The 24,667-nt window shown below is 31.9% G+C and overlaps 1 protein-coding gene and 1 non-coding gene across 6 annotated transcripts; one reads left to right on the top strand and one right to left on the bottom strand.

The window, feature by feature from the left end:
• Positions 1–948: 948 nt before the first annotated feature.
• On the bottom strand, positions 949–24,638 carry LOC148630104 (oxysterol-binding protein-related protein 9-like). 5 transcript variants are annotated; one of them, XM_088560910.1, is made up of 21 exons: positions 24,492–24,638; positions 23,175–23,225; positions 22,740–22,818; positions 22,312–22,388; positions 21,705–21,800; positions 21,085–21,162; positions 20,239–20,289; positions 19,855–19,948; positions 18,911–18,964; positions 16,807–16,918; positions 15,986–16,080; positions 15,691–15,720; positions 13,773–13,935; positions 12,164–12,332; positions 11,322–11,406; positions 10,254–10,428; positions 9,426–9,522; positions 8,263–8,385; positions 6,400–6,491; positions 5,865–6,000; positions 949–2,409 (listed from the first exon to the last, which is right to left on the bottom strand). In XM_088560910.1, exons 1-21 carry the CDS (start codon positions 24,606–24,608, stop codon positions 2,323–2,325), a joined length of 2,061 nt encoding a protein of 686 aa, XP_088417036.1. In that variant the 5' UTR covers positions 24,609–24,638; the 3' UTR covers positions 949–2,322. The 5 variants fall into 5 exon arrangements, with proteins under 5 accessions (XP_088417036.1, XP_088417044.1, XP_088417063.1 ...); XM_088560918.1 differs by having other exon boundaries at positions 19,867–19,948; positions 24,492–24,635; XM_088560937.1 differs by lacking the exon at positions 18,911–18,964 and having other exon boundaries at positions 19,867–19,948; positions 24,492–24,635.
• Positions 6,763–6,898, top strand: LOC148630105 (U8 small nucleolar RNA). The gene has a single exon (XR_015919388.1). It is a non-coding gene; the product is annotated as a U8 small nucleolar RNA (small nucleolar RNA).
• Positions 24,639–24,667: the final 29 nt, after the last annotated feature.

Genomic DNA, 24,667 nt, shown 5'->3' on the forward strand with positions numbered 1-24,667 from the left:
GCGTTTCCATGGAAGAGCATCTTTAAGGTCAAATGGTACGAAGCTGCATCAGAAAAAAAAGTTGAGATTCTGAGATATGACAGATAACTCCAAAGATGCTATTCTGTATGATTTCTTCAGAGAATTATTTAACTTACTTTTAAACGAAATGGGTTTATATCACATACAAGAAGAGTTGGGTCTTCCCTTGATTAAATCTCCCCATCAATTGCCCAGTTCACTGCTTAAGGATTGTCATTCATTTAAACAACATTAACTCAATCCCCAGAGCATCATTATTGTACAATTGTATGTGCTATAAAATCATTTAAAAATACCTCTCACAGCTCTAATTAACAATCAACCCCATACATATGAAATATGCAGCAGAGAAGCAGTTGTTGAATTACAAAGAAAGCTGACTCCATTACCGTAAACTTTACAACTGGTCATCACTACTTCACGAAACATTAACATGAAAACAGGAGTCAAAATAACATTAGAATTCAGGTGATAGCCTTTCCAAAAGTCTGGCTAAGCTTCTTGGTCTTGTGGATTTAAGGGATAGCTCAATTGATCATGAAATGCCATTTAACTACAATCAACCTATTAATTCACCAGATCAATGACAAGTAATACTGTACATGAGGTGACAGTCTTCACATTATTAGAATGAAGTGAAAAGGCCTCGGTTTCATGAAATATTTCCTCTAATCAAATTTTAATCCGCTTGCTTGAAATTTTATTGTAATTTTGAAGAAAACAGGGATTTGAGGGAATCTCAATTTGAATTTTTTTTTTATGAAATCTGGCCCAGGATTTACAAAACAGTTATTTGTCATGAAAATAGTTATGGAAGATCACATTGCACACTATCTTTCTCCCATTTGTTTCATATAAGTAAGCAAAATGTTTTAAACATAAACTGTTATTTGCATTTAATATCAAGTAGAACAAAGAAGAAACAAACATTTTTCAATATTTTATTAATATCACAGTTACATGATTTATACATCTCCTCCAAGAGTTTCCTTTTAATAATGAATCAGGGTGTAATAATGAAATCTTAACTTTTTCTTGGTTACCATACATAGAGGACCTCTCAATAATTAGCACCTACATAATATAGACGGATCTTTATCAATTATAAAACCATATCGGTAATTTTCTTACTACAGACACATAATTTGAGACAAATATTTAGAAAAATAGGGATATAGAGAATAGAGTATAGATTAGCTTAGATTAGCTTTGAGTAAATTTGAGTGTAATCCATGGGTAAATGGTAATAAGAAAGGATCCTTTCGTCAATAACTTTCCATCTACTTGTAGAGAGGGTAAAACAAACACTATCTAAAATGGTATGACTAAGTGGTTGAAAAAAAAGCAGTCATTAGACTGATTTATTTAAGTAACATTATAATTTACACTGATGAAAATATATATTTACTTGTTTTTCTTGCTAAGCTAATTCACCCTGCTGCTATTACAGTCACAAAAGCAAGCAATGACCTTGAAATGTACTTTATTTGCAATAAATGTTTCATAGTTTAATAAAGTTCATGGTTTCTAAGAAATATCTGTTGAATTATATATAAAATAGTCCTAATCAACTGTCACATTTTACACCAAAATATTGCACATTCTAATGAAATTTTATAATTATACTGTAAAAGAGGAATTTTGAAATTAATGCTGTACATGGAATTAAAAAAAAAAGACAACTGATTTTGTCTTTAATAACATGTAGACTTAATAATTACTTAGGATTACAAAAATTCTTTAATGGCCAAAAAATTGATTTTATACAAAACAATATAAAATGGAAAGATATTCACATTATTGCACCTTTAACATAATTCTGTAACCATTAAAAAGAGCATTTTCTTGTTGAGACAAATCCTTGAAAAACTTAATGAGCACTAAATTTCACTTAAGTACATGTATCCCAATGCATGTTAAGTAAAATGAATTACAAACATAGATTAGAAACTGCTTTGATTGAAAGATTAAAATATAAGAAAAAATAAAGCGCATTTTTAGTGTTTACAAGTCTCCAGCCACCATTACATTAAAGTGTGCTGACATAAAGTCATGTGATACACTATGTGTACAATCAGCTTGAATCACAGATAAATGTAATGTATTCTGTATTTTACAATAATGTACTATTTTTTATTAAAGTGCAAGTAAAACATATCTTATGAGTCACAAACCAGATATCATAATACAAATTACACTTTAAAAACTTACACTTAAATTAGAAAAGTTGTGAAATTTTTCGAAGATATTAAGGTCCCAGTCTATAGTTATTTGAGACAAGATGACAGATTGTTCGATCTGTCACAAAGTTGCACTTGATGAAGAGTTTTTAACTCGCTTTAGTAATGGTCTGTCATAAACCCAATGTTCCCCTTCTTCATGGAAAAACTGAAAAACAAAGACAGTTTAATTAACAATAGAGCTAAATACATAATGGCACATACATGTACATATAAACCTGTAATAAATTAACAGTAGTCTACATCAATATATATACAGGACTATAATATGGAATACTATTATCTGGTATCAATACCTGTTTTTTTTTATTTTTTTGTTTCTTAAAGTACACATTTGTTAAAGTGCAAAATTAATACACAGATAATGATGTAATCTGAATTGATTTTTGGATAAAGTTTGACTTATTTAAGGACACTGGATAGTTATATACATTTAAACTCATGGCTATCATTTTTTGTGGTTTGATAAGAAAAATATCAAGCCAGTTATTAGAATATTCTTGTACATATCAAATAAAACACATAAGCTGTAACAATAACAAAAGTAAAAAGACAAAATTCTACACATAAACAACTGATATTTAATCAACAAGTCGGTGGGAATAGAACAAAGTATAGTATAGATATTGATTCATCATTTTCCCAAGTAATTTAAAAGAAAAAAAAGCAATTACCCATATCTTTACTCATTGAAACTTTTTCTGAGTACCGTATTTTGGTATGTATTGTGCACACTTTTTTACCAGGAAACTAATTTCAGAACATGGGGTGCGTATAATACACCCATATATCGTTTCAACACATTTTTACAGACCTTAGATCGGTCGAAAATTAACGATCTCGAGGGAGTCAACGTCAAATCATAGACCACTTATGAGCTGCCAAAGCATATTTATGGATTTTTCATGAGTATTTTGTTGACTTGTTACCTTTGTAAACATAGATTGTCAATAAAATCTTCTTGAACTGAATCTGGTTTTAATTTATTTCCTCCCAAAAGAACATGGCAGATTATGTTTACAACTGCCATACTTTCATTTTTGTGTGTCGATTAACTAATGTTGTCACGTGCTTATTGAGGCATTGCAAAGGGCATTTAGATGTCACTAATTATGGTTTCACCTGTTAATTTTATATCTAACAAGCAACTGACATATTTATTGAGAGGATTAATTAATCATGACGAAGACACAAGACAATTAGTTACCAGTATTATCAAAGGAGATTGTAAATTGTTTTGCGATGTGTATATAATTATGTCTTTACAATGTACACGACTTGTTAACAATTTGAAAGAAGTAATTAAAATACAAACAAGTTTAAACAATTTAATTACTGAAAAATAAAATCTTGGGCACATTGCTCATAGAGCCCTAAAATATTTCCATTGGACAAAGTAGTCAGTTTTAAAAAAATATCGTTATTTACGCATCATGTTGAACTCTACTTCATAGTTATTGGATACTCTACTTCTTGAAAATATTGGCTTCCTTTTGTCAGTGAACTAATATCAAAATCCTTATCCAACGTAAAAACTAAAATTTTTAAACATAAACCCTACATGTATCCCTGATACACATCAGAGAAAATTCTGTATCTCGTTATCACGCTTGCCCAAGCTATCAACACACATGTCCTATTTGATGACCATCTGCATTGTTTGCTCTGACCCCTTAATTGATTGTAGTAAAAACAGTCTTTCTTCTAGAATTAGCAATCTTTGGAAATTTATTACTCTCAATAGAAACCTTTCAAAGATAATCAAAACATATGTCCAAGCTGACAATTTCAGCTATTGTCTACGTTACACATTTATTACCTGAACAGTAAATGAATACACATAAACACTGACAAAACAGATAAATACAAAAAGTAACAAAAACAATATTCTTTATTGAGAATAAATACACAAAACAGACGAAATGGTCCCTTCTATTCAAAAATAAATTAAAGCCAGAAATGTTCGTGGTTCTAACAAGTTACACTATTTTCACTGCATAAAATACATACATACATTGGTAAAAAAGTTTTTTACATCAACTTTTAAAGGAAAAACCACCCTGCGCATTATACACAAATGCGCACTATACACACCAAAATATGGTACTTGTTTTTGTTACAGGTAAGCTAAAAATCTAACAATCTATTGATCGTACAGCTGATGAAGCTCATTCCAACAGACCATCTATAGATACTACAGCTGGTGAAGTTCATTCCAACAGACAATCTATAGATAGCACACCTGGTGAAGTTCATTCCAACAGACAATCTATAGATAGTACAGCTGGTGAAGTTCAATTCAACAGACAATCTATAGATAGTACAGCTGGTGAAGTTCAATCCAACAGACAATCTATAGATAGCACACCTGGTGAAGTTCATTCCAACAGACAATCTATAGATAGCACACCTGGTGAAGTTCATTCCAACAGACAATCTATAGATAGTACAGCTGGTGAAGTTCAATTCAACAGACAATCTATAGATAGTACAGCTGATGAAGCTCAATCCAACAGACAATCTATAGATAGTACAGCTGGTGAAGTTCAATTCAACAGACAATCTATAGATAGTACAGCTGGTGAAGTTCAATCGGACAGACAATCTATTGATCATACAGCTGGTGATGTTCAATCTAACAGACAATCTATAGATAGCACACCTGGTGAAGTTCATTCCAACAGACAATCTATAGATAGTACAGCTGGTGAAGTTCAATTCAACAGACAATCTATAGATAGTACAGCTGGTGAAGTTCAATCGGACAGACAATCTATTGATCATACAGCTGGTGATGTTCAATCTAACAGACAATCTATAGATAGCACACCTGGTGAAGTTCATTCCAACAGACAATCTATAGATAGTACAGCTGATGAAGCTCAATCCAACAGACAATCTATAGATAGTACAGCTGGTGAAGTTCAATTCAACAGACAATCTGTTCAGAGTACAGCTGGTGAAGTTCATTCCAACAGACCATCTATAGATAGTCCAGCTGGTGAAGTTCAATGGAACAGACAATCTATAGATAGTCCAGCTGGTGATGTTCAATCTAACAGACAATCTGTACAGAGTACAGCTGGTGAAGTTCAATCCAACAGACAATCTATAGATAGTACAGCTGGTGATGTTCAATCCAACAGACAATCTATAGATAGTACAGCTGGTGATGTTCAATCTAACAGACAATCTATAGATAGTACAGCTGGTGAAGTTCAATCCAACAGACAATCTGTACAGAGTACAGCTGGTGAAGTTCAATCCGACAGACAATCTATAGATAGTACAGCTGGTGAAGTTCATTTAAACAGACAATCTATTGATCGTACAGCTGGTGATGTTCATTTAAACAGACAATCTATTGATCGTACAGCTGGTGAAGTCCAATCCGACAGACAATCTATAGATAGTACAGCTGGTGATGTTCCTTAATTCTAGAGAAAACAATAAGTTTATGACCAGTTCTGTGTCTCAAAATACCTGGCATGAATATTAGCATGAATGTTATTCATTTTTGTATGGTGGTTTGAGCTAAAATGAAGAAATAATTAGATCCGTTAGTCCTAAAACAATCATTCTTTCACAAGTTACAAAAAATACCTTAGTTTCTACTTTCAATCCTTTTTCTTTCCTTTCCTTTGCCTCATTTCTCTGTCTTTGTTCTAATCGTTGTTTATGTTCTGTTGCCACTTCAATATTCTTGTTTTTTAAATTGTATGTTACTTCTTTCCACAGCCTTAGAGATGACATTTGAAGTTAGAGATCACATTTAATCTTATAAATACATTCTTGTCTACACATTTAACAACTGGGTCAAAATAAAAAAAAACAACTTGAGAACTTAGTCTGAATTGGCTGAAAACATAGAAATAATTTTAAATGGCTAACTATAGGTGAATTAATATTTTGGTTAACAGTTATTTGATTATCTCCCTTTTTATCTCTGACCAAAAAGAAAAAAAACAAAAACATTGACATCACCAAAACACATTGCCCAATGGTCAATAAATAATGGTCATAATATAATCTTATTTTAGTACTTCATCAAATAAAAAATGACAATTGTTGCATGTCTATTATTCTATCAAAGTCATGTTATATATTATACAGCATAAATGATACTGTAGTATTTTACCTTCTAGATTCAAATTCTGTTTGTTGGTCTGTAGGCTTCACACACTTCTTCATTATTGGCATTTTCTTGGTATCAACAAACACTTCATTCATCTGAAAGAAAATAAAAGTGTTAAAAGAAAGGAAAGATATGTTTTGGATTACTTCCCTTGTCCGGTAAAGTTATTTCTAGAAATCCAACATTTGCAGTCTTTTTCCAGGAACCATATAAATTTATCTATATTAACCTAATATAAATAGTTTTCATACTTTAAAACCCTTAATTTTATCATAATATTTGTACCTTAAAATAAGAATGCAGCTGACCTTTCTCTATGTATTTACTAAATACATTATATGGCTTTCTAACACACTTTAAATCTTGTCATTAGGTAGAGATAATTCTTGCCTGTTGGGCTTCAAGCTCTTCAGACACATGATGACACTGAGATTATGACCTTAATGAGTTATAACCCATAGGCTCCCCTGGGACTTGCAACGCTCAGGGGGTCTAGTCTGATCTCTCTGCCTGATGACTACAGATATACTAAACTAAGGGTAGTGTAGGGAATTTAATGCAATTTAAAATGACATCCTGCCATGTTCTTTATTTAAAACATGATTTTAGGCTAAACCTATGATTGTTTGTTGGGGTTTAACGTCCGAGCAGCAATATTTCAGCTATATTCAGACGATGAACATGAAATTGATGATAAAATGAACATGAAATGATGATGAAATGAAAAAGGGATGGGACACAAGGACAATGAGGTCGACAAAATTTGATTGCCACTGGAAATAGGGAGAGGTGGGTAGGGTCGGGCAATTTAGCCTCCTGTGGCGCAGCCCTATGGTTCCTACTCCAGGAGAATACCACAGTAGGGTTCTTTAGTGTGCGAGAAACGTGACATTTTTCCCAACACGGTGCACCACTATGGTTTGCGGTCAGGTTTCCCGTTTATAGCCTGACAAGCCCAGCATGTAACACGCCAGGGATACCCCATTCCACCACCTGGGGCACACATCCCAGTTGCTCTGTGGGCAGAGCACCCTAGCCCCTGGCTAGGGCTAAACCTATGATGGTGGAAGCTCAGTGTCATATTAAAAGACAACAGTCTCCAGACTTGTGCAATTGTCTACTTTCAGATCAACAAATTTTGTCACTTCCATCAGAATACTTTTTAGCCATTCATAGTTCTGGTCTTACATTCTACATATACAAGACATCAGTGATGCTCTATCCATATAAATATAGGATTTAAAAAGAGTAAAACTCAAAAAGTATTTTTTGGACTTAGCCGAAAACTGAACTTTATTTCAAAGTACTAAACAACTATGTAGTTTCAAAGCAATTTTTTTCATTCATTCTCAAGTAATCTGGAATCATGAGAAATGGCATAATTTGGAAAATATTTTTTTTTTTTTTTAATTTACATGCAAGTTTATCTTAATCTATATTTAATAGTCCTAAACAACTGTGCAAAATTTCAAAACAATTCACTGATTTTTTTCTCAATTATGTATTGGTAAAAAAGGGGGATGGTAAAAAGTGAAAAATGGCATAACTATTTTTGGAAACAGCTGAAATTTAACTTAACCTGTATTTTAGAGTACCAAACAACTGTGCAGAGTTTCAAAATCATTAATTGATCCGTTCTCAATCTATTATCTGGAAACAGTGGGGCATGGACAGACAGACAGACGAACATGCAACCACACAATTTTTCTGAGAGTATCACCTAATACCCAGCCACTACATATGGCAAGGTATTAAAACACTAGGCAATAGTCAAAAGAAGGAAAACAGCGTAGTTTGGTTTAAAAGTGGCTATACTTCTAAAACCCATAAATCAAGAAAGACCCAATTGGACTCAAGTAAACTTACACCAGTATTATATTTAGCATACATAACACCATTCCATTCCCCATCTATGTTGGCAAAAGGCTTCTTCTCATTTGGTTCATATATCTCTGCAGTTACTCGGTGTTTCTTACCACCATAAAAAGGCTACAAAAGCCAAATAACTAATATTAAAATTCAACTGAATTTATGCACTTAAGAGCTTTGAAACACAAAACACAAATGTGGCATCAAGTAAAAATGAATGTTTTCCATAAAGGTGGAGCATTCTGTGGGGACTTTCCATAAAGATGAGCATTGTGTGGGGATTAAGTTGTAAAGAAATTCTGCAAAATTAGATAGTGAAATACACACCAGCTAGTGTGAAAGTTATTCAAATACAAACAATTTACATGTAAAAGACTAGAACTTCTATACAATTGACAGAAAAGCCACATTCATTTTAATACAAATGGGAATTCATGTTTCAGAGATTCAAAAGAAGTAAAAAATTAATTTCAGGGTGTGACAGTGATTCCCACTATGACAGTCAAATTTGACCTATGTGTAAACAGTATAAGGAATACACAGATGAACTTTTATCAACATTTTTTCAATAGATTCACTTCCTAGGACAATGTGTACCAAAAGTTGGGAATGAAGGTAATTTGAAAATAATATTCTTCACTACAGACATTGTCATACATTTACCTTTTTTTACAATATGCTCTAGGTGTTGGGGGGGATCGCTTTTCAACTTGATAGAAATACCATTATCTTTAAAATGGTTTGAATTAAATTTCATTCTGATTTTTACAATATTATGCAGTTAACTAAAATAAAGTTTCGCTTCTGTTGCGTATGAATGTCAGTTTATATTGAATACTTTTATCACAACACATTCATATAGATGCTAACACCTAAATATTTAATGTTCTTGTAGAAATAAAAACATATGTCCAAAGAAAAATATCTTGTGTTCAAGTATTGACATGTTATTTATTCACAGATCATACCCATGCTCCATAAAGGTTACTTACTTAAATGTAGAATGTTGTAACATGTAAGATTATGTACATGTTTTCTCATTGTAAAATAAAAAAAGGATATAGAAAAAGGTAGCAGAGACTGATATGATTATTAGGAGAACTTCAGCAGTATAAAACAATAAAGGGTCCATTTGTAAACAATATCACATTTTAATTCACCTTAGTGTGAAACTCCACTACAGCACTGTATCCTGTTTTAGCACAGCCAAGATTACATTTTCCACCCAACTCAATCCATGGTACTGTTAAGATTGACCTTGAAAAAGTCCATAACTAAACATAATAGTTATTGGTACATAGTCATTCGTAACATCTAGCTTAAAATATAGCAATTTACAACTTTTTTTATTGACGGAATAATAAATAAGTCAGAAATGCCCTAATGAAAAGTTGCCTTTCGCCCATTAGAACTAAGTTGACATTGTTAATCTTTATACGCTTAAAACTACTAAAACTGCTGTTCGTTAGTAGGTATAGTTCTTAAGTCATGCACCTCATGATATCTGGTTCTCAAAATCTATTATTTACATAAAAAATTAAGTTTGAATAAAAGTTTCTGAGGTTTTGCTCAAAAAAAAAAAAACATCTTAAAATGCAAAATTGGAAATTAGTACAGTTTCATTTATTTTGAATGGTATCAATTTTCCTGGACATTTTGTTGTGTTCTAAACAGTTAATTTTTGTTCACTAAGTTAGTTTTGCATCAATAAGTAGGAACTGACATTCTTCTGGCTAGTCAATTATGTCATTTGAAAGAAACCACTTTGAAATAGACCAATAATGGAAAATAAATCTGTGAACTGTATAATGGAAAGCACCCCTTATATTATAGATTAACATCCTTTTCTGTGTTATCTACCAAATGGAACTGAGATTCATATTCTAAGGGGAAATAACAATTTTAGATTTTAAAGTTTCCACATCATGGTTGATCAGCAATGTCACAATTTAGCACCTCTAATCAAAAGACATCCTAGCCCTACTTACCTTCCATAGCCATTAGGGAATGTTATAGTATATTCTTCATCATGATCAATCACAGATATCACAGCTTGGCCAATCATATGTACACCAATAGATAGTCCTAAAAACTTGGATTTCGTCCAAATATAACCATCCAATGATATTTTCTTGTTAAAATGCTCTGCATAAAAAGCTGATACTACAAAACAAAAAAATTGTGTGCCAATGGAGTTCATTGGATAAGAAGCCTTGTCAATGAAGTTCACTGGATAAGAAGCCTTCTTCATCCAGTGATTTCAAATATTGAATTTTATATTTTCATTTCAAATTTATTAAAGGATTGAACAGCTATTTTCGGTCGTTCATGCATGTATGAATGGATCTCAGAGCTCCCAAACTCAATGACATGTAATGTTTGGGGGTGGAGAGATCCCTTCATACATGCATGAATGACCGAAAACAGCTGTTCAATCCTTATAATTCTATCTGACAGTCTAAGTTACCTCAGTCGGTTATATTGATACACTGTGTTTTTACGCTTCAATACACACACATTCCTTTGCACATGTATGGGAGCACGGACGAATATTCACACATAATCGGCTGCACAACACCAGTGAAGGCGGCATGGATAAAGTGATAGTTGGCATTGAAAAATATGAGATGTAAACAATTCAACAAGAATATAATTATTAAGGCAATACAAGGAAGAAGGAAAATTATAACAAGGTGTTTTCAAGGGTTATAAGTTTCTTTCCCCAAGCTGAAAATTACTCTCTGTAAACAAACTTGACTGCTAAAAATTAATGTGCATGCTATATTATGCCGTTCAGTTCATTGCCACACTCTTTCGAACTACAGGGCCACCATATTGGTTTCAAGTTGACTGGCATTCATGCATGTATGAACAATCTGGCAAAGTTCATGCATGTATGAACTTTCTGGCAATGACGTTCTCAACCAATCAAAAACAGCTATAAGCATGAAGAATCTCACGATTAGAATTATTACCAAATAACTTTAAATAAATGTGTAAAAACAATGACATATATCTTTGTGTCTTAAAATAGGAAGAGATAAAAAAACTCATACTTGGAGGATGATGTGAAACTTGTTCTGCTATAAAAGCCAAATTATCTTTCTTAGCCCACGCCACTGGTCCTTCTTCAGCTAATTCCTGAAAATATTGTCAAAAATGTAATTAATGCCATGTGTGGTTTCCAAATAGCTCTATAAAAAAAACTATGACTCTAGAACATAATAACATTTTCCAAAATACATCAGTGTGACATGTGTAGCAGAATACACCAAATACTTTGCTAAATAGACTTATGACTAATTTAAACATTAAGTTTTATTGTTTTGTTTGTTTGTTGCGGTTTAACGTCCGAGCAGCAATATTTCAGCTATATTCAGACGATGAACATGAAATAGATGATAAAATGAACATGAAATGAAAAAAAAAAGGATGGGACACAAGGATAATAGGGTTGACAAATTTTGATTGCCACTGGAAAAAGGGGGGATGGGCAAGATCTGGCAATTCAGCCTCCTGTGGCGGAGCGCAAAGGTTCCTACTCCTATCGAATACCACAGCAGGGTTCTTTAACGTGCGAGGAACGTGGCATATTTCCCAACACGGTGCACCACTATGGTTTGCGGTCAGGTTTTCCATATTATAGCCTGACAACCCCAGCATGTAACATGCCAGGGGTACCCCATACCACGACCTGGGGCACACATCCCAGTTGCTCTGTAGGCAGAGCGCCTAGCCCCCGGCTAGGTTTCTGAGCACTATTTAGTCGCCTCATACGACAAGCTTAGCGCTGCTGCAGGCCTATTCTTTTAACACCCGGACCTGCACAGGGCCATTAAGTTTTAAAGTTTCCATATGATTTATTTCTACTATATGTACAAAATTCAGTTTGACTCACTGTATTGCTGCCAGCATCAGGTGGCTTCCAGAAACAAGTGAAGGTTTCTCCTAATATTGGGTTATATGGTTTTTTGGCTATTTCACTATTTCTACCTGCATGGAATGCAGATAAATACCACCGAACAAGCTGCACCATTCTTTCTTTTGGAGTACTTAAATCTGGAATTCTGAAATTATAGTTATAGAATAAGACATTCCAAGTAAAATTGTTAAGTGGACAATTGGTAAGTAACATTATACAACAAGACCACTCGTTTCATGAGTAATTATAATAATATTCTTGTGGTTTTTTTTTACATTGTGACATTCTTCACTTTACAAACTATGGTATTTAGAAAGAGTAATCAAGGGAACCAAGGTTATAGCGGTAATCAAAAGAATGTAATCCAGGGACAAAGACCAGACATGGAAAATAGACATTCACAACAAAGAGCATAAAGTAACTAAAATCATACATACAAAGTAACAAAAGTAAATGAGCAACTCGACTCCACTAAAAACTGGGAGCATGGACCATGTGCACCAGTAGGGTAAGCGTCCTCTGCTTTTCTAGAAACATCCGCGGAGTTGCTCATAAAAAGTCAAGTCCGGGGTAGACAAACGAGGAAAGGAAAACTATGACCCGTTGAATACATCAGTTTTCATGGTGCTGATGGATACACCATAACCATCCACGAGTTCATGATGACGACCATAAAAATTTATTGAAATGAGGGATTCAAATGGTAATAAGGCCTTTTTCACATGAATTTTGTTATGCTTTGTTACTGCAGTATAAGTTGCACTTCTTTATTATCTCCCTTTTCTAAAATTAAAATTATTGTTCTGTAACTTTCATTATTATAAAAATTGTAGCAACATACCATTTATTATATTAACACTAACATGTGACATATACATTGGTCTTTAAAGAGTTAATAAAGTATTAGGAGACCTACTAATCTATGGAAATTTATACATTTGGCATTTACCATAATGGTTATTATTACCTAATTATAAGAATAAAGTTTTATCTTGTTTATTAAATATACACATATTTTTCTCTATTTTCAAAATTTATTCAGGACAGGGCGATCTATTGCACTGTCAATGTACTATTGCACGGTACAATAGTCTCCTTGAAGTCTATTGCACTGACCCCATAATGACCTTTATCTAAGCCTTTTGATTGGTTGAACTTTTTTAAGCACTTCATTAAATTGGAATTTACACACAAAAAACTTGTGTGTAAAAATTTAGCCTGCCAATTCGTAAACATGGAGTGGTCAATTTCCTATTCCTGGTCGAATGGTTGTCTCTTTGACATATTCCCCATTTCCATTCTTTATTATACCTCATAGACAAATTAGGTAATAAAACAGTTATTGCATCCAACCCATTTAATGACTGTATACTATCATCTGTTTATGATGTCACCCGTTCTTACAAGAGAACAACATAAGGAATGTCACAACCTTCCTTTCGACCAATCAGATTTTATCAACAATGCATCAGAATCACACAGCAGCCAACCACAACAGTGAATTTTTCATATCCCATCATGTGACATAAAAAAAATATAAGAAAAAGTTAAATGATCAAAACATAAACACTAACATCAAACTTACTTTAAAAATAAATCTGGGTGTGCAAAAAAATCAGCATACATTTCTAACAATGATCGTCTTTCCAGTATAAAAGTAGGTAATACAACTTTGGTTAAATCCATTCCTATTCTGACTTGTGACAATAAATGGGCTATAATACTGCCATGTTTTTCTAATGATCCTACTGTAAATAAATATTTTCTCTCCATTAATACATTCTAACTATGTAACATTCATACATTCTCACTATGTACCATTCATACATTCTAACTATATACCATTTATACATTCTCACTATGTACCATTTGTACATTCTCACTATGTACCATTCATCCATTCTCACTATGTACCATTTGTACATTCTCACTATGTACCATTCATACATTCTCACTATGTACAATTCATACCTTCTAACTATGTACCATTGAAACATTTTCACTGTGTACCATTGATACATTCTCACTATGTACCATTGATACATTCTCATTATGTACCATTAATACATTCTAACTATGTACCATTAATATATTTGAACTATGTACCATTCTAACTATGTACCATTAATACATTCTAACTATGTACCATTCATACATTCTCACTATGTACCATTTATACATTCTAACTATGTACCATTTATACATTATCACTATGTACCATTGATAGATTCCAACTATGTACTATTTATACATTCTCAATATGTACCATTGATACATTCTCATTATGTACCATTAATACATTCTAACTATGTATCATTAATACATTTTCACTATGTACCATTGATAGATTATAACTATGTACCATTAATACATTTTAATATGTACCATTCATGCATTCTAACTATGTACCATTGATACATTCTCACTATGTGCCATTCATACATTCTAACTATGTAACATTTATACATTCTCACTATGTACCATTTGTACATTCTCACTATGTACCATTCATCCATTCTCACTATGTACCATTTGTACATTCTCACTATGTACCATTCATACATTCTCACTATGTACAATTCATACATTCTAACTATGTACCATTGATACATTCTCACTGTGTACCATTGATACATTCTCATTTTGTACCATTAATACATTCTAACTATGTACCATTGATACATTCTCACTATGTACCATTTGTACATTCTCACTATGTACCATTGATACATTCTCACTATGTACCATTGATACATTCTCATTTTGTACCATTAATACATTCTAACTATGTACCATTCATACATTCTCACTATGTACCATTTATTCATTACCATTTATACATTCTAACTATGTACCATTAATACATTTTAACTATGTACCATTCATACATTCTCACTATGTACCATTTATTCATTACCATTTATACATTCTCACTATGTACCATTGATAGATTATAACTATGTACCATTGATAGATTCTAACTATGTACCATTTATACATTCTCACTATGTACCATTTATACATTCTCACTATGTACCATTTATACATTTTCACTATGTACCATTTATACATTTTCACTATGTACAAATTATAATATTTTATCATTTATGATGTAATGTTTATTTTTATGATTGGTTGTTTGCTGTTTTTTTTCTGGTTTTTTTTCTGTCATTTTTACAAAAAAAAAAAACCACTTTGACATTTCAAATGATATCAATATGATATCAAACAAAACCATGTTTCTGTTTGTAACAAGTGAGTATAACATTCTAATGTCATTCAACCATGTTTCTGTTTGTAACAAGTGAGTATAACATTCTAATGTCATTCAACCATGTTTCTGTTTGTAACAAGTGAGTATAACATTCTGATGACATTAAACCATGTTTCTGTAGAATGAGTACAACATTCTGACGAAATTTTTAGCTGTTCTAGTTTAATGTTATCGAAATAAAAAAAAAATTGTATTATATATATTAATCAGCTGTAACATAATAACTTACAGTTTTCTACATCTAATTCATCGTACAGTTCTGAAAATAAGAAAAAAGAAACATATACATATATGAACTTTATCTTATTGTTGATTGCATCTTGCTTATAGTTTGGAAAAGATTGGTTGATTGGCCCAGTCAGAAGCCAAATAAGTATGTGACAGATGAATGGGTATCTCAGACTTGTTGAGTCTATAAGTTGATAGAAAAAGCAGTCTAAAATGAAAACGTAACGACCTTAAAAGATTTTACATCTGCAGGTACTGCTAAGTGTATGTACTATGTTTCTTATTCCTTTACATACCATCATAATAGTCATCATCAGAAGCAATCACTTGGGGTTGGACTATTTCTTTATTATCTTCTGAACTAGGTGTTGTTGATGGTGTGTTCCCTTTCCTACAAGAAAAATATATACATTGGTATATTTATTATTGAATTATTGTAAAAAATTGTACTTTAGAGGTTACATTACAACTATAGTACAATGCCATCATTCTATACTTTATTCATTTCTTATATTTTTCAAAGATTTAAAACTTACTACATATTTATATTTTTTTTCTTATAATTCAGTTATGAATAAACCAGAAATCTGTGAGTGATGGCTCACAAGTGATACTCCTGCTTTCAACCTCAATATCCGGAACAAAGTCCTTGGGAAACAGGAAGTTGTTGTTGAATTTTTTCTAAAAATGGATCCAACTATATGGCATACCTTCAGGAAGATGTTATTAAAATTTCAAGCCTCTGTGATGAGTAGTTGCTGAGAAAAATGCACAAAAATTTTAACTTTCAAAATATGTCAAAAGTAAACAAAGTGTTTGATAAACAAGAAGTTTCACTTAAAATTTTTCCAAAAATGTATCCCACCATTTCACATACCTACAGAAAAATGTGTTAAAATTTCAAGCCCCTGTGATGAGTAGTTGCAAAGAAAACTGTGATGAAAAAAATTGTTGCCATAAATGGACACAAGGAAACATAGAAACAGGAAGCACAGACACATGGAAACACAAACAAGGGTAAAATAGTATAACCCAAACCTTCGAAATTTTAATTCCAGCAGCTATGATAAAAAAAATGATGGCCGCTTATAAATAAAACATAAAACACAGAACGTACTGAGGTGTTGATGCAGCTGACTTGTATTCCTCAGCATCATAAAAGTCTTCATCTTCACTGCTAGAGTATGATCGTTCAGGAATGGTGTCTACCTGAGATACTGAATCCTCTTCTGTAAAGAAAATTCCTTGTTATCTAATAAAAGGGGGTAAACTATGATAGTAATTTACTTTTTTTACACCTGGAAATTTGTTCAAATTACATAAAACTATTTTGCTACCTTATTACCTGAAATACATTTTATAAAGGACTGAAATATATTCTTAATTTGACATTTTTAAACTTAGTTTTATTACAAAAAATCTATCAAGGAGATTGTAACCTTACAAGTAATAACAATTATAACTTTATAGTTCTTTAACACCACTACTGAAGAAAATGAGTGATAATCAAGAAAAAACAGGATACTGTAAACATATTAATTTTTATGGTTGTTAATTTTCATGGATTCTGTCAAGTGAACATATTCGCAGGTATCAATTTTCATGGTTTCATAATATGATAGACGTGCTATGGTGTTAAAACTCAATTAAGCGGGTAATATTTTTCACGCTTTTCTACACCGTGAAAATTAATACTTTTACAGTATTAAAAAGAATGAATCAGACAAAAAGATAGAATAAAGAGCTTTGCTGAGCACAGCATATGACCCCAGCACGTTGAACTCTATTCACTTCAGACAAGTGTGGACACTACATTAGGTTATGACAAACTAAGATAATAGGATGGACACAACAACTGGTCTAAACACAATACTGATATAAAATCAATTAAAGTTGAAAGAAGTTCTGCTTAAAGGTGCTCATCAAAGAACTTGCCCTTCAATACCTTAAACTTGAAATTTGTAAGAGATATCTGAAATCTGATAAGGAATCAAATAAAAAAGAATTCAAAATCTGACCAAAAGTAAAAAAAAAATTACAAAAAAATTATTACAGAAATCCATTAAAGCCCTTATTTTCAAGGAAGGAGAAAATCTCAAGAAAACTATAGGGCCCAATGTCCCAAGAAACAACGTGTTTAAAATCTCAAAAAAACTATAGGGCCCAATGTCCCAAGAAACAACGTGTTTAAAATCTCATAAAAACTATAGGACCCAATGTCCCAAGAAACAACGGGTTTAAAATCTCATAAAAAACTATAGGACCCAATGTCCCAAGAAACAACGGGTTTAAAATCTCATAAAAAACTATAGGACCCAATGTCCCAAGAAACAACGGGTTTAAAATCTCATAAAAAACTATAGGACCCAATGTCCCAAGAAACAACGTGTTTAAAATCTCAAAAAAACTATAGGACCCAATGTCCCAAGTAACAACGTGTTTAAAATCTCAAAAAAACTATAGGGCCCAATGTCCCAAGTAACAATGTGTTTAAAATCTCAAAAAAACTATAGGACCCAATGTCCCAAGAAACAACGTGTTTAAAATTTCAAAAAGATTCAATAATTTTTACTTAAGATAACATAAAGAAACAAAAGTAAATGAGAAGCCGATGAGAACAATGACACTGGGATACCATTAAACAATCACAAAAATTTTGCAGTCTTCTGAAAGTGAAAAAGGTGACACATGATGTCATAGATAAAGAATAAATTACTTGTTTGTTTTGTTATACTGGCAGCACGTAGAAGCATCATGCAACACAATATCAATACAAACAAAATTTGCACGCTTTGAAATACCACATAAATACACAAATTTCAGAGCAAATAAAATACAGCTAATCTTCCTCATTTACCATGCAAGACATACATAGTATGGCACAAAAATTAGCAACAAATAGTTTTACTGCATTATTGCATGTTTAAAAACAAAGTAATACCAACAACATTACATGCACAGCTTACAATATGCAACAAGACCCAATCAGCATGCACTTTATATATCTTGACAAATATGACAAAATTTCAGCCATTTCAAAACTTGTTGGGCAGTTAAAGTTCTTTGCCTGTAATAATTTACAACTCTGAAATTGATTTAATCAGATGAGAACTTTAATTTAAAAAAATCGCTAGTGGACAATTTTAATTCAGAATCTACAGCGTTTTACCTAAGCAATTCAAACAGGTCATGCTTATCAAGATATACGACCTTTGACCTACCAGGGGACAAAGTCTGCACTGATGGTTTCACTGCTATAACTTTGCTCCTTAAACCTGAAGCATATATAGGTATATATGTAGACTTAACATGATGAAACTGATAATAGATCATGATTTTCACAAAACTTCATGTACCTTAACTTTGAAATTTTGGGGGGATGTGAATTGCATTATATACAGTAAATTTGCTTTACATGTGTAAAAAAGGAACAGACTGTAAGATTAGTTCTATTATACTGCAATCTAATTAGAGTTAGACAAATTAATTGTTCCATCAAGTCTAACAACTTTCTATTCATATGAACTTTTCAGAAACCTTCCATCTTCCCTTTTAATACAATGTCCACAATCATGAAATCTGAAATCTAATTGTCTGATCAGAAAAAATGATTCCACTTCATGCAGTGACAGAATGGAACAATTAATAGGTGCAAACATATGTAATTTTAATTTAAATTTTCGTTAGATTAATGTTAACGCACTGATCTACATTATCATTAAGTGCTACAGAGAAACTTATTTTCTTGCTGGTAGTGGGCTAGTGATATTGACCAAATTGGGTGTTTCAAAACAGATTAAAATCTAATGCAGAGTGGAAAGATGATGAACATTGAAGTGCAGGAGTGGTCACACCAAGCAAAATTTGATCTTATGTCAAAGATGTTTTATTGAGTGAATTAGAATAAAAACTGTTACATGTACTGACGTGATTATACATGTAAGTAGTAAAACTATCATCTATGGTAACCCTTATTGGTTTTGAACCTGACTCACTGTCAGAAATCAGGGCTGAAAAACATTTAAATTTAAACAGTTTACATCTAATAATAAAAAGTCTAAAAATAACTAGTCCTAACATTCTTATGCAGATATGTTTTACATGATAAACTATGTATATGACCTGATGCAACCAGAAGTTAGTAGAAATTGTTAGTACCACACACCTGGTTTTTTACCTCCAAAGTAATCAAAGTCAGCATCATTGGTCAGGATACTTTCATGGATAGATCCATTCATCACAGGACCTTTCAAACTCTCCTATATAAAAGACAACATCCACATTACAAACGATCACCTACAGTGAAATCGATTTATCAAAAGGGACTAGAACAAACAAAAACAGTACATGCGTACTGACCATAGCATAAAAAATTAACTCAATTAAATTCACATTTACTACAGGGTCCATCTGAGTTAAACATAAATCTGCTATAATTATGTTTCTGTTGAAATTTCTTGATTTTGAAAAAGTTAACAATTTCTTCCATTTATTTTTTCACGTTGAAAGAAATATAACCATATCAATGTTTAACTTTCTTTTAAATTACCTTTGATATTTGTAACATGACAATAGCATGTTTAATGGCTTCTATCATAGCCTGAAAAATAGTCATAATTATCACATCTGTATATCATTTGGATTATTGTAAATGACTTATATTTCTTCTATATGCTATATGTAAGTGTAGCTACTGGAAATAAAACCCTGTATAGGCACTGCTGGATTATATTATGGGCAAGGGCTTGATTGTTGAAACTGACAATGGAGTTTATTGAAACAATGAAAAATGGCAATACAAAATGTAATACAAGAAGTCAAAAGAAAATGAGCAGCATCATATGCAAAATACAAGGAACCCATTAAGATTGTCAATATTTACAAATGCATTCATCTTTAATGGACCATACATACATATATTTATAAAGTATTGTATGAACATGAACGAACTTCTTGATGGAAAAAAAATCAAAAAGTTTACTGTTAAATACTTCTTCATTGTTTATATGATAACTGTTATCTATATTTACTTAGGTCTATTTTTGTCATTGTTAGGAGAAAATGATGAAGGGATAATTCATATCAGTCCAGCATCCTCTGATCAATATCAGCTCTAAATATTTCTGGCTGATATGGCGGGGTCTCAGTACGCTACATGGGCCAATAAGGACTTGCCAATGAATTACCAATGATCTACAGGTATAACTTAGTACTAAATTGACTTGTTCTGATTTTACATTATCCATTTTAAAATATTGTGGCAAAAATATTTCATACTAAAATCTTCATATAAGCCAAGAAGCACTAATTTTTAAATGATCCAAAAACCTTTTAAGACTTCAAAGGAAAACTTTAAAAAGTAATTGTCTGCAGATGAAAAGAACGATAAACCAACCTCGGCTGTGACCTTTATTACATTATATCTCTCCCTTGTTGCTTCATCTTCACATGCTTCAATTCTTTCCTCTAATGTCTATAAATTAAACATTGCATGATATATATTTGCAAGACTAAACAACTATTAACCTAAAATATCCTTGTAAAGCCTTCATATTTTTGCTTTTTTTTTCAAAACATTAATTAAAAATATACTCGGACTCCCAATTTTATTTTGTCAACACAGATTCAATTGTAAAATACCTCACTACCACTTACTTTGGCTAAGCTTGGGTTATAAAAAATACAATGTAACTAATCATTAAAAAATTTCCTTTTTTTTCCTTCATTTGTTGCATGTCAATGCTGTATAAAACTCAGTCAAAGTTGGCTTCAGAACAGTAAACAAAAGTAAAGATGCAAAGGGTTGCAGAGTTAGCCAGCAAAAATATGAATTATTTTGCATAAAATCTAGATTCCTATGCATCATAAAACCCCCAAAAAATGGTTAACTGCTCAGCATTTTTAAACAATCCCCCCGCCATTTTCTTCTAACCTGAAATCCTGTATCCACCCCTAAACTGAGTGTTTCCTTCCAATGTCTAATTTTTCAAGACTTCATAAAATCTTTATAGTTACCTTGACTTGGTCAATCATTAACTGAAGATATGCATCAGTTTCTGAGAGTTTGTATTCAAACTCTGCTTCTGTAGGAACTGCAACAACTTCTTTCCTCTGAAATTTAATCAATCTTAATCAATATGCATGAATATACACCCATTAGTGATACTTGTCAAACTTGAAGCCCAAAATCAAATTCATGATAAACATGAAGTTCAATACACTGTTGTGCTAGGTAAACTTCCATTGAACGTCAACTGAAATCATATGCCCCTTTTATATATTTACTGCCCACCTGTATGCATAGGAAATCTCAAATAACTTCTCTGAAAAGTTCCCAAGTTTTGAGTTATAAAAATCACTATGATAGATGTACACACAAATAAACCCACAGCTCTCAACACCTTATATACATGCAGAATGTCAATGGTATAATACCAACACCAGAAACAGATTTATAGCACTGGTGAGTAGCTGTCCAATATATGCTTACATTGTATTAAACCTGGCACTTAGAATTTTAAATTGCAAATTAAGCCATTTTGTTAATGTTTTTGAGATCTATAATAATATTATGTTTAAATAAACAATAATTAAATTCTCTATATGATATAACATATGATACCTGGTGGTCAGTAGAGTGTCGTAATATGGCATTCTCTAGTCCTTGTATCCATTTCTCTCTCTCATCTCCATCTCTTGCTAAAAATGAATCATATCATAGTAGATCATACCTAATATTTTTAGATTTAATAGTATACTTATTAAACAGGACAGTACTGCCTGTTTTGTTGAAAGGCATGAACAAAACAGTGATACTGAAATGCTATCCAACAAACATGTAGAAGAATTTTTTTTAAATATGGTCACCTGTAATTTTGTTTCATTATGACAGTGTTGGTGATCATTAGGCTAACATCAACTTTTAACAAGACTTCAGTTTTTTTCTGTCAAATTCTGTACAATATGGAGTTAATGCAAAAAGATGCATTTTTCATGACTTCAGATTGAATAAAATACAGGAAATTCAATACTGCAGTATGTCATACCAACCTTGGAAATGGAATGTTTTCTGGTCAACAGATAATGTAAATGTACTATCATCTTCATCATCTATCCCTATTACAGCACCCTGAAAATAAAATATACATGTTAACTAATCATCCTGAATTCTAAAATTCAAATTCCCATAAGCCTAAAACAAAATATTTTTTTTACAATTACATGAAACAGAAAAATTATGATGCTATTATGTTATCTTATTTTCACCTTAATATGATTTACATGTACCTTTCATTGATATTAGAAATTACAAATACTTGTCTTTTCTTGTCCATAATTTTTTGTGGAGTTCAATATTTAACCTTTTCACCATAATAATGTATTAACAGTAACTTCAGTAGGAATTTGAGCTATAATAGTCTTCACATTTATATCTACATGTATCTTCATTGTAGAAATCTCAGGATGCAATGAAAGTGAACAGACCTTTAATCTAACACACCCTCTTCTGGAACCTCTCATCATTTTCTCTTTGGACTGAAAAAGAAAATTAATGACAATCTTGAACTGCTTGTAAAAAGCAATATTTTTATTTCATGTTTTTTCAAATTCAAAAATTTACTACAATTAGATAAATAATAGATCACCATGATTATTCCAAATTTATTTAATTTTTATATTTTTATTCCTGAAAAGATTTTTCAAAATTGTATTTATAATGATCTTTTACTGAAAAAAAGAAGGTTTTGAACTCAATATAACATTAAGGTGCTGATATCTGTTTTTTTTCTCTGTGGTTTGCTAAACTTTCTTTGTTCGTAAAGTTTGAATAGAGCCTGTACTTTTTCAATTGAGATTTCACATTTTGTTGGTAATTTAAATTCATGGTTTGATTCAACCACTAAAATCACAAAAAAATGATAACTTGCAAACAATAATTCTTCCCTACTGACATGAAACTGAAGAGAGCATATTATCAAAAACACAGTGTTCCATCTACAAATTTGTCACATGGAGTCAAATTTGCCCACAAGCTTTTTTGTACATGTATATTGTATTGTGAATCAATATCCTAAAATCCATATACTTTAACTGAAGTTTTGTGTTTAAAACCTTGTAAATTTCTTAAGCAACAAATTTTAGAGTTAAAGCCCAAATTTAAGTATCTACGGGAAACAATGACAACATTGTCATACTATTACATTACCACAATTTTATTTTGGTGGTCATATAGAGGAGACAACACACATAAAATGGTGGTACGGTGAAAATCAGAAGATCAACATTGTCTCATGACAACGTGTGTCTTTCTAGGGTGTGCATGTATTTTCTGAAAATGAAACACCAAGCAAAAAAGAGGATTTTTACTACATTTAATGGTTATACATGAACATGTAAAAGCTTGAAATCTTATCAATAAATACAATATTAGAATTCATTATAAAAAGGAACTTCTCTCATATCCACAGGCTTCATACAGAATTCATAGATTAGGTTTCAAGATTCAAAGGCTTTAATGCACAAAGGGTACATATTTGTCATTTTTCATTGTCATGCTGATAAGGCATGCTGCAGATATCCAGCTTTTGCATTTATGTCTAAATTATTTAAAACGAATATGTAATTGAATAACATATAGGACTTAACAGATGAACTGTTTGACCGGTCCCAAGTTACCTTGAAGCTTCACAATCTGACAGTGTGAATCTGATGCATGTACATCAATACATGTGATGTATTTATCATGTAATGATGTATGATTTGTAGATTAATTCGGTAATTTTAAAAAGAAAGATAACTTACGGTGTAGTATGACAATAGACCTGCCGCTTCATCAAGAACAAACCATCGATACTGCCATCCTTTCATTACATTGGTCCACTTGCTTAGTGGACCTTCCAAAACACCACTTCCAGCCATTTTTTTAGACCGGAAGTGGGAAGAGAAAATTTGTTCCGAAGCCCCTCGGATCTTTTCGT

The sequence above is a fragment of the Perna viridis genome, chromosome 1, assembly GCF_037379345.1.
Source record: "Perna viridis isolate PV_CMFRI_1.1 ecotype Kerala chromosome 1, ASM3737934v1, whole genome shotgun sequence".
NCBI lineage: Eukaryota > Metazoa > Mollusca > Bivalvia > Mytilida > Mytilidae > Perna > Perna viridis.

What these genes read in the sequence shown, in the direction of transcription:
- LOC148630104 (XM_088560910.1), bottom strand. Translation starts at nt 24,608, where the DNA reads ATGGCTGGAAGTGGTGTTTTGGAAGGTCCACTAAGCAAGTGGACCAAT. An exon ending in CTGATGCTGGCAGCAATACA is followed by an intron (nt 11,407 to 12,163) that starts GTGAGTCAAACT and finishes CAATATTTTCAG; the next exon opens with GAATTAGCTGAAGAAGGACC. An exon ending in ATGCTAAATATAATACTGGT is followed by an intron (nt 6,492 to 8,262) that starts GTAAGTTTACTT and finishes ATTTTCTTTCAG; the next exon opens with ATGAATGAAGTGTTTGTTGA.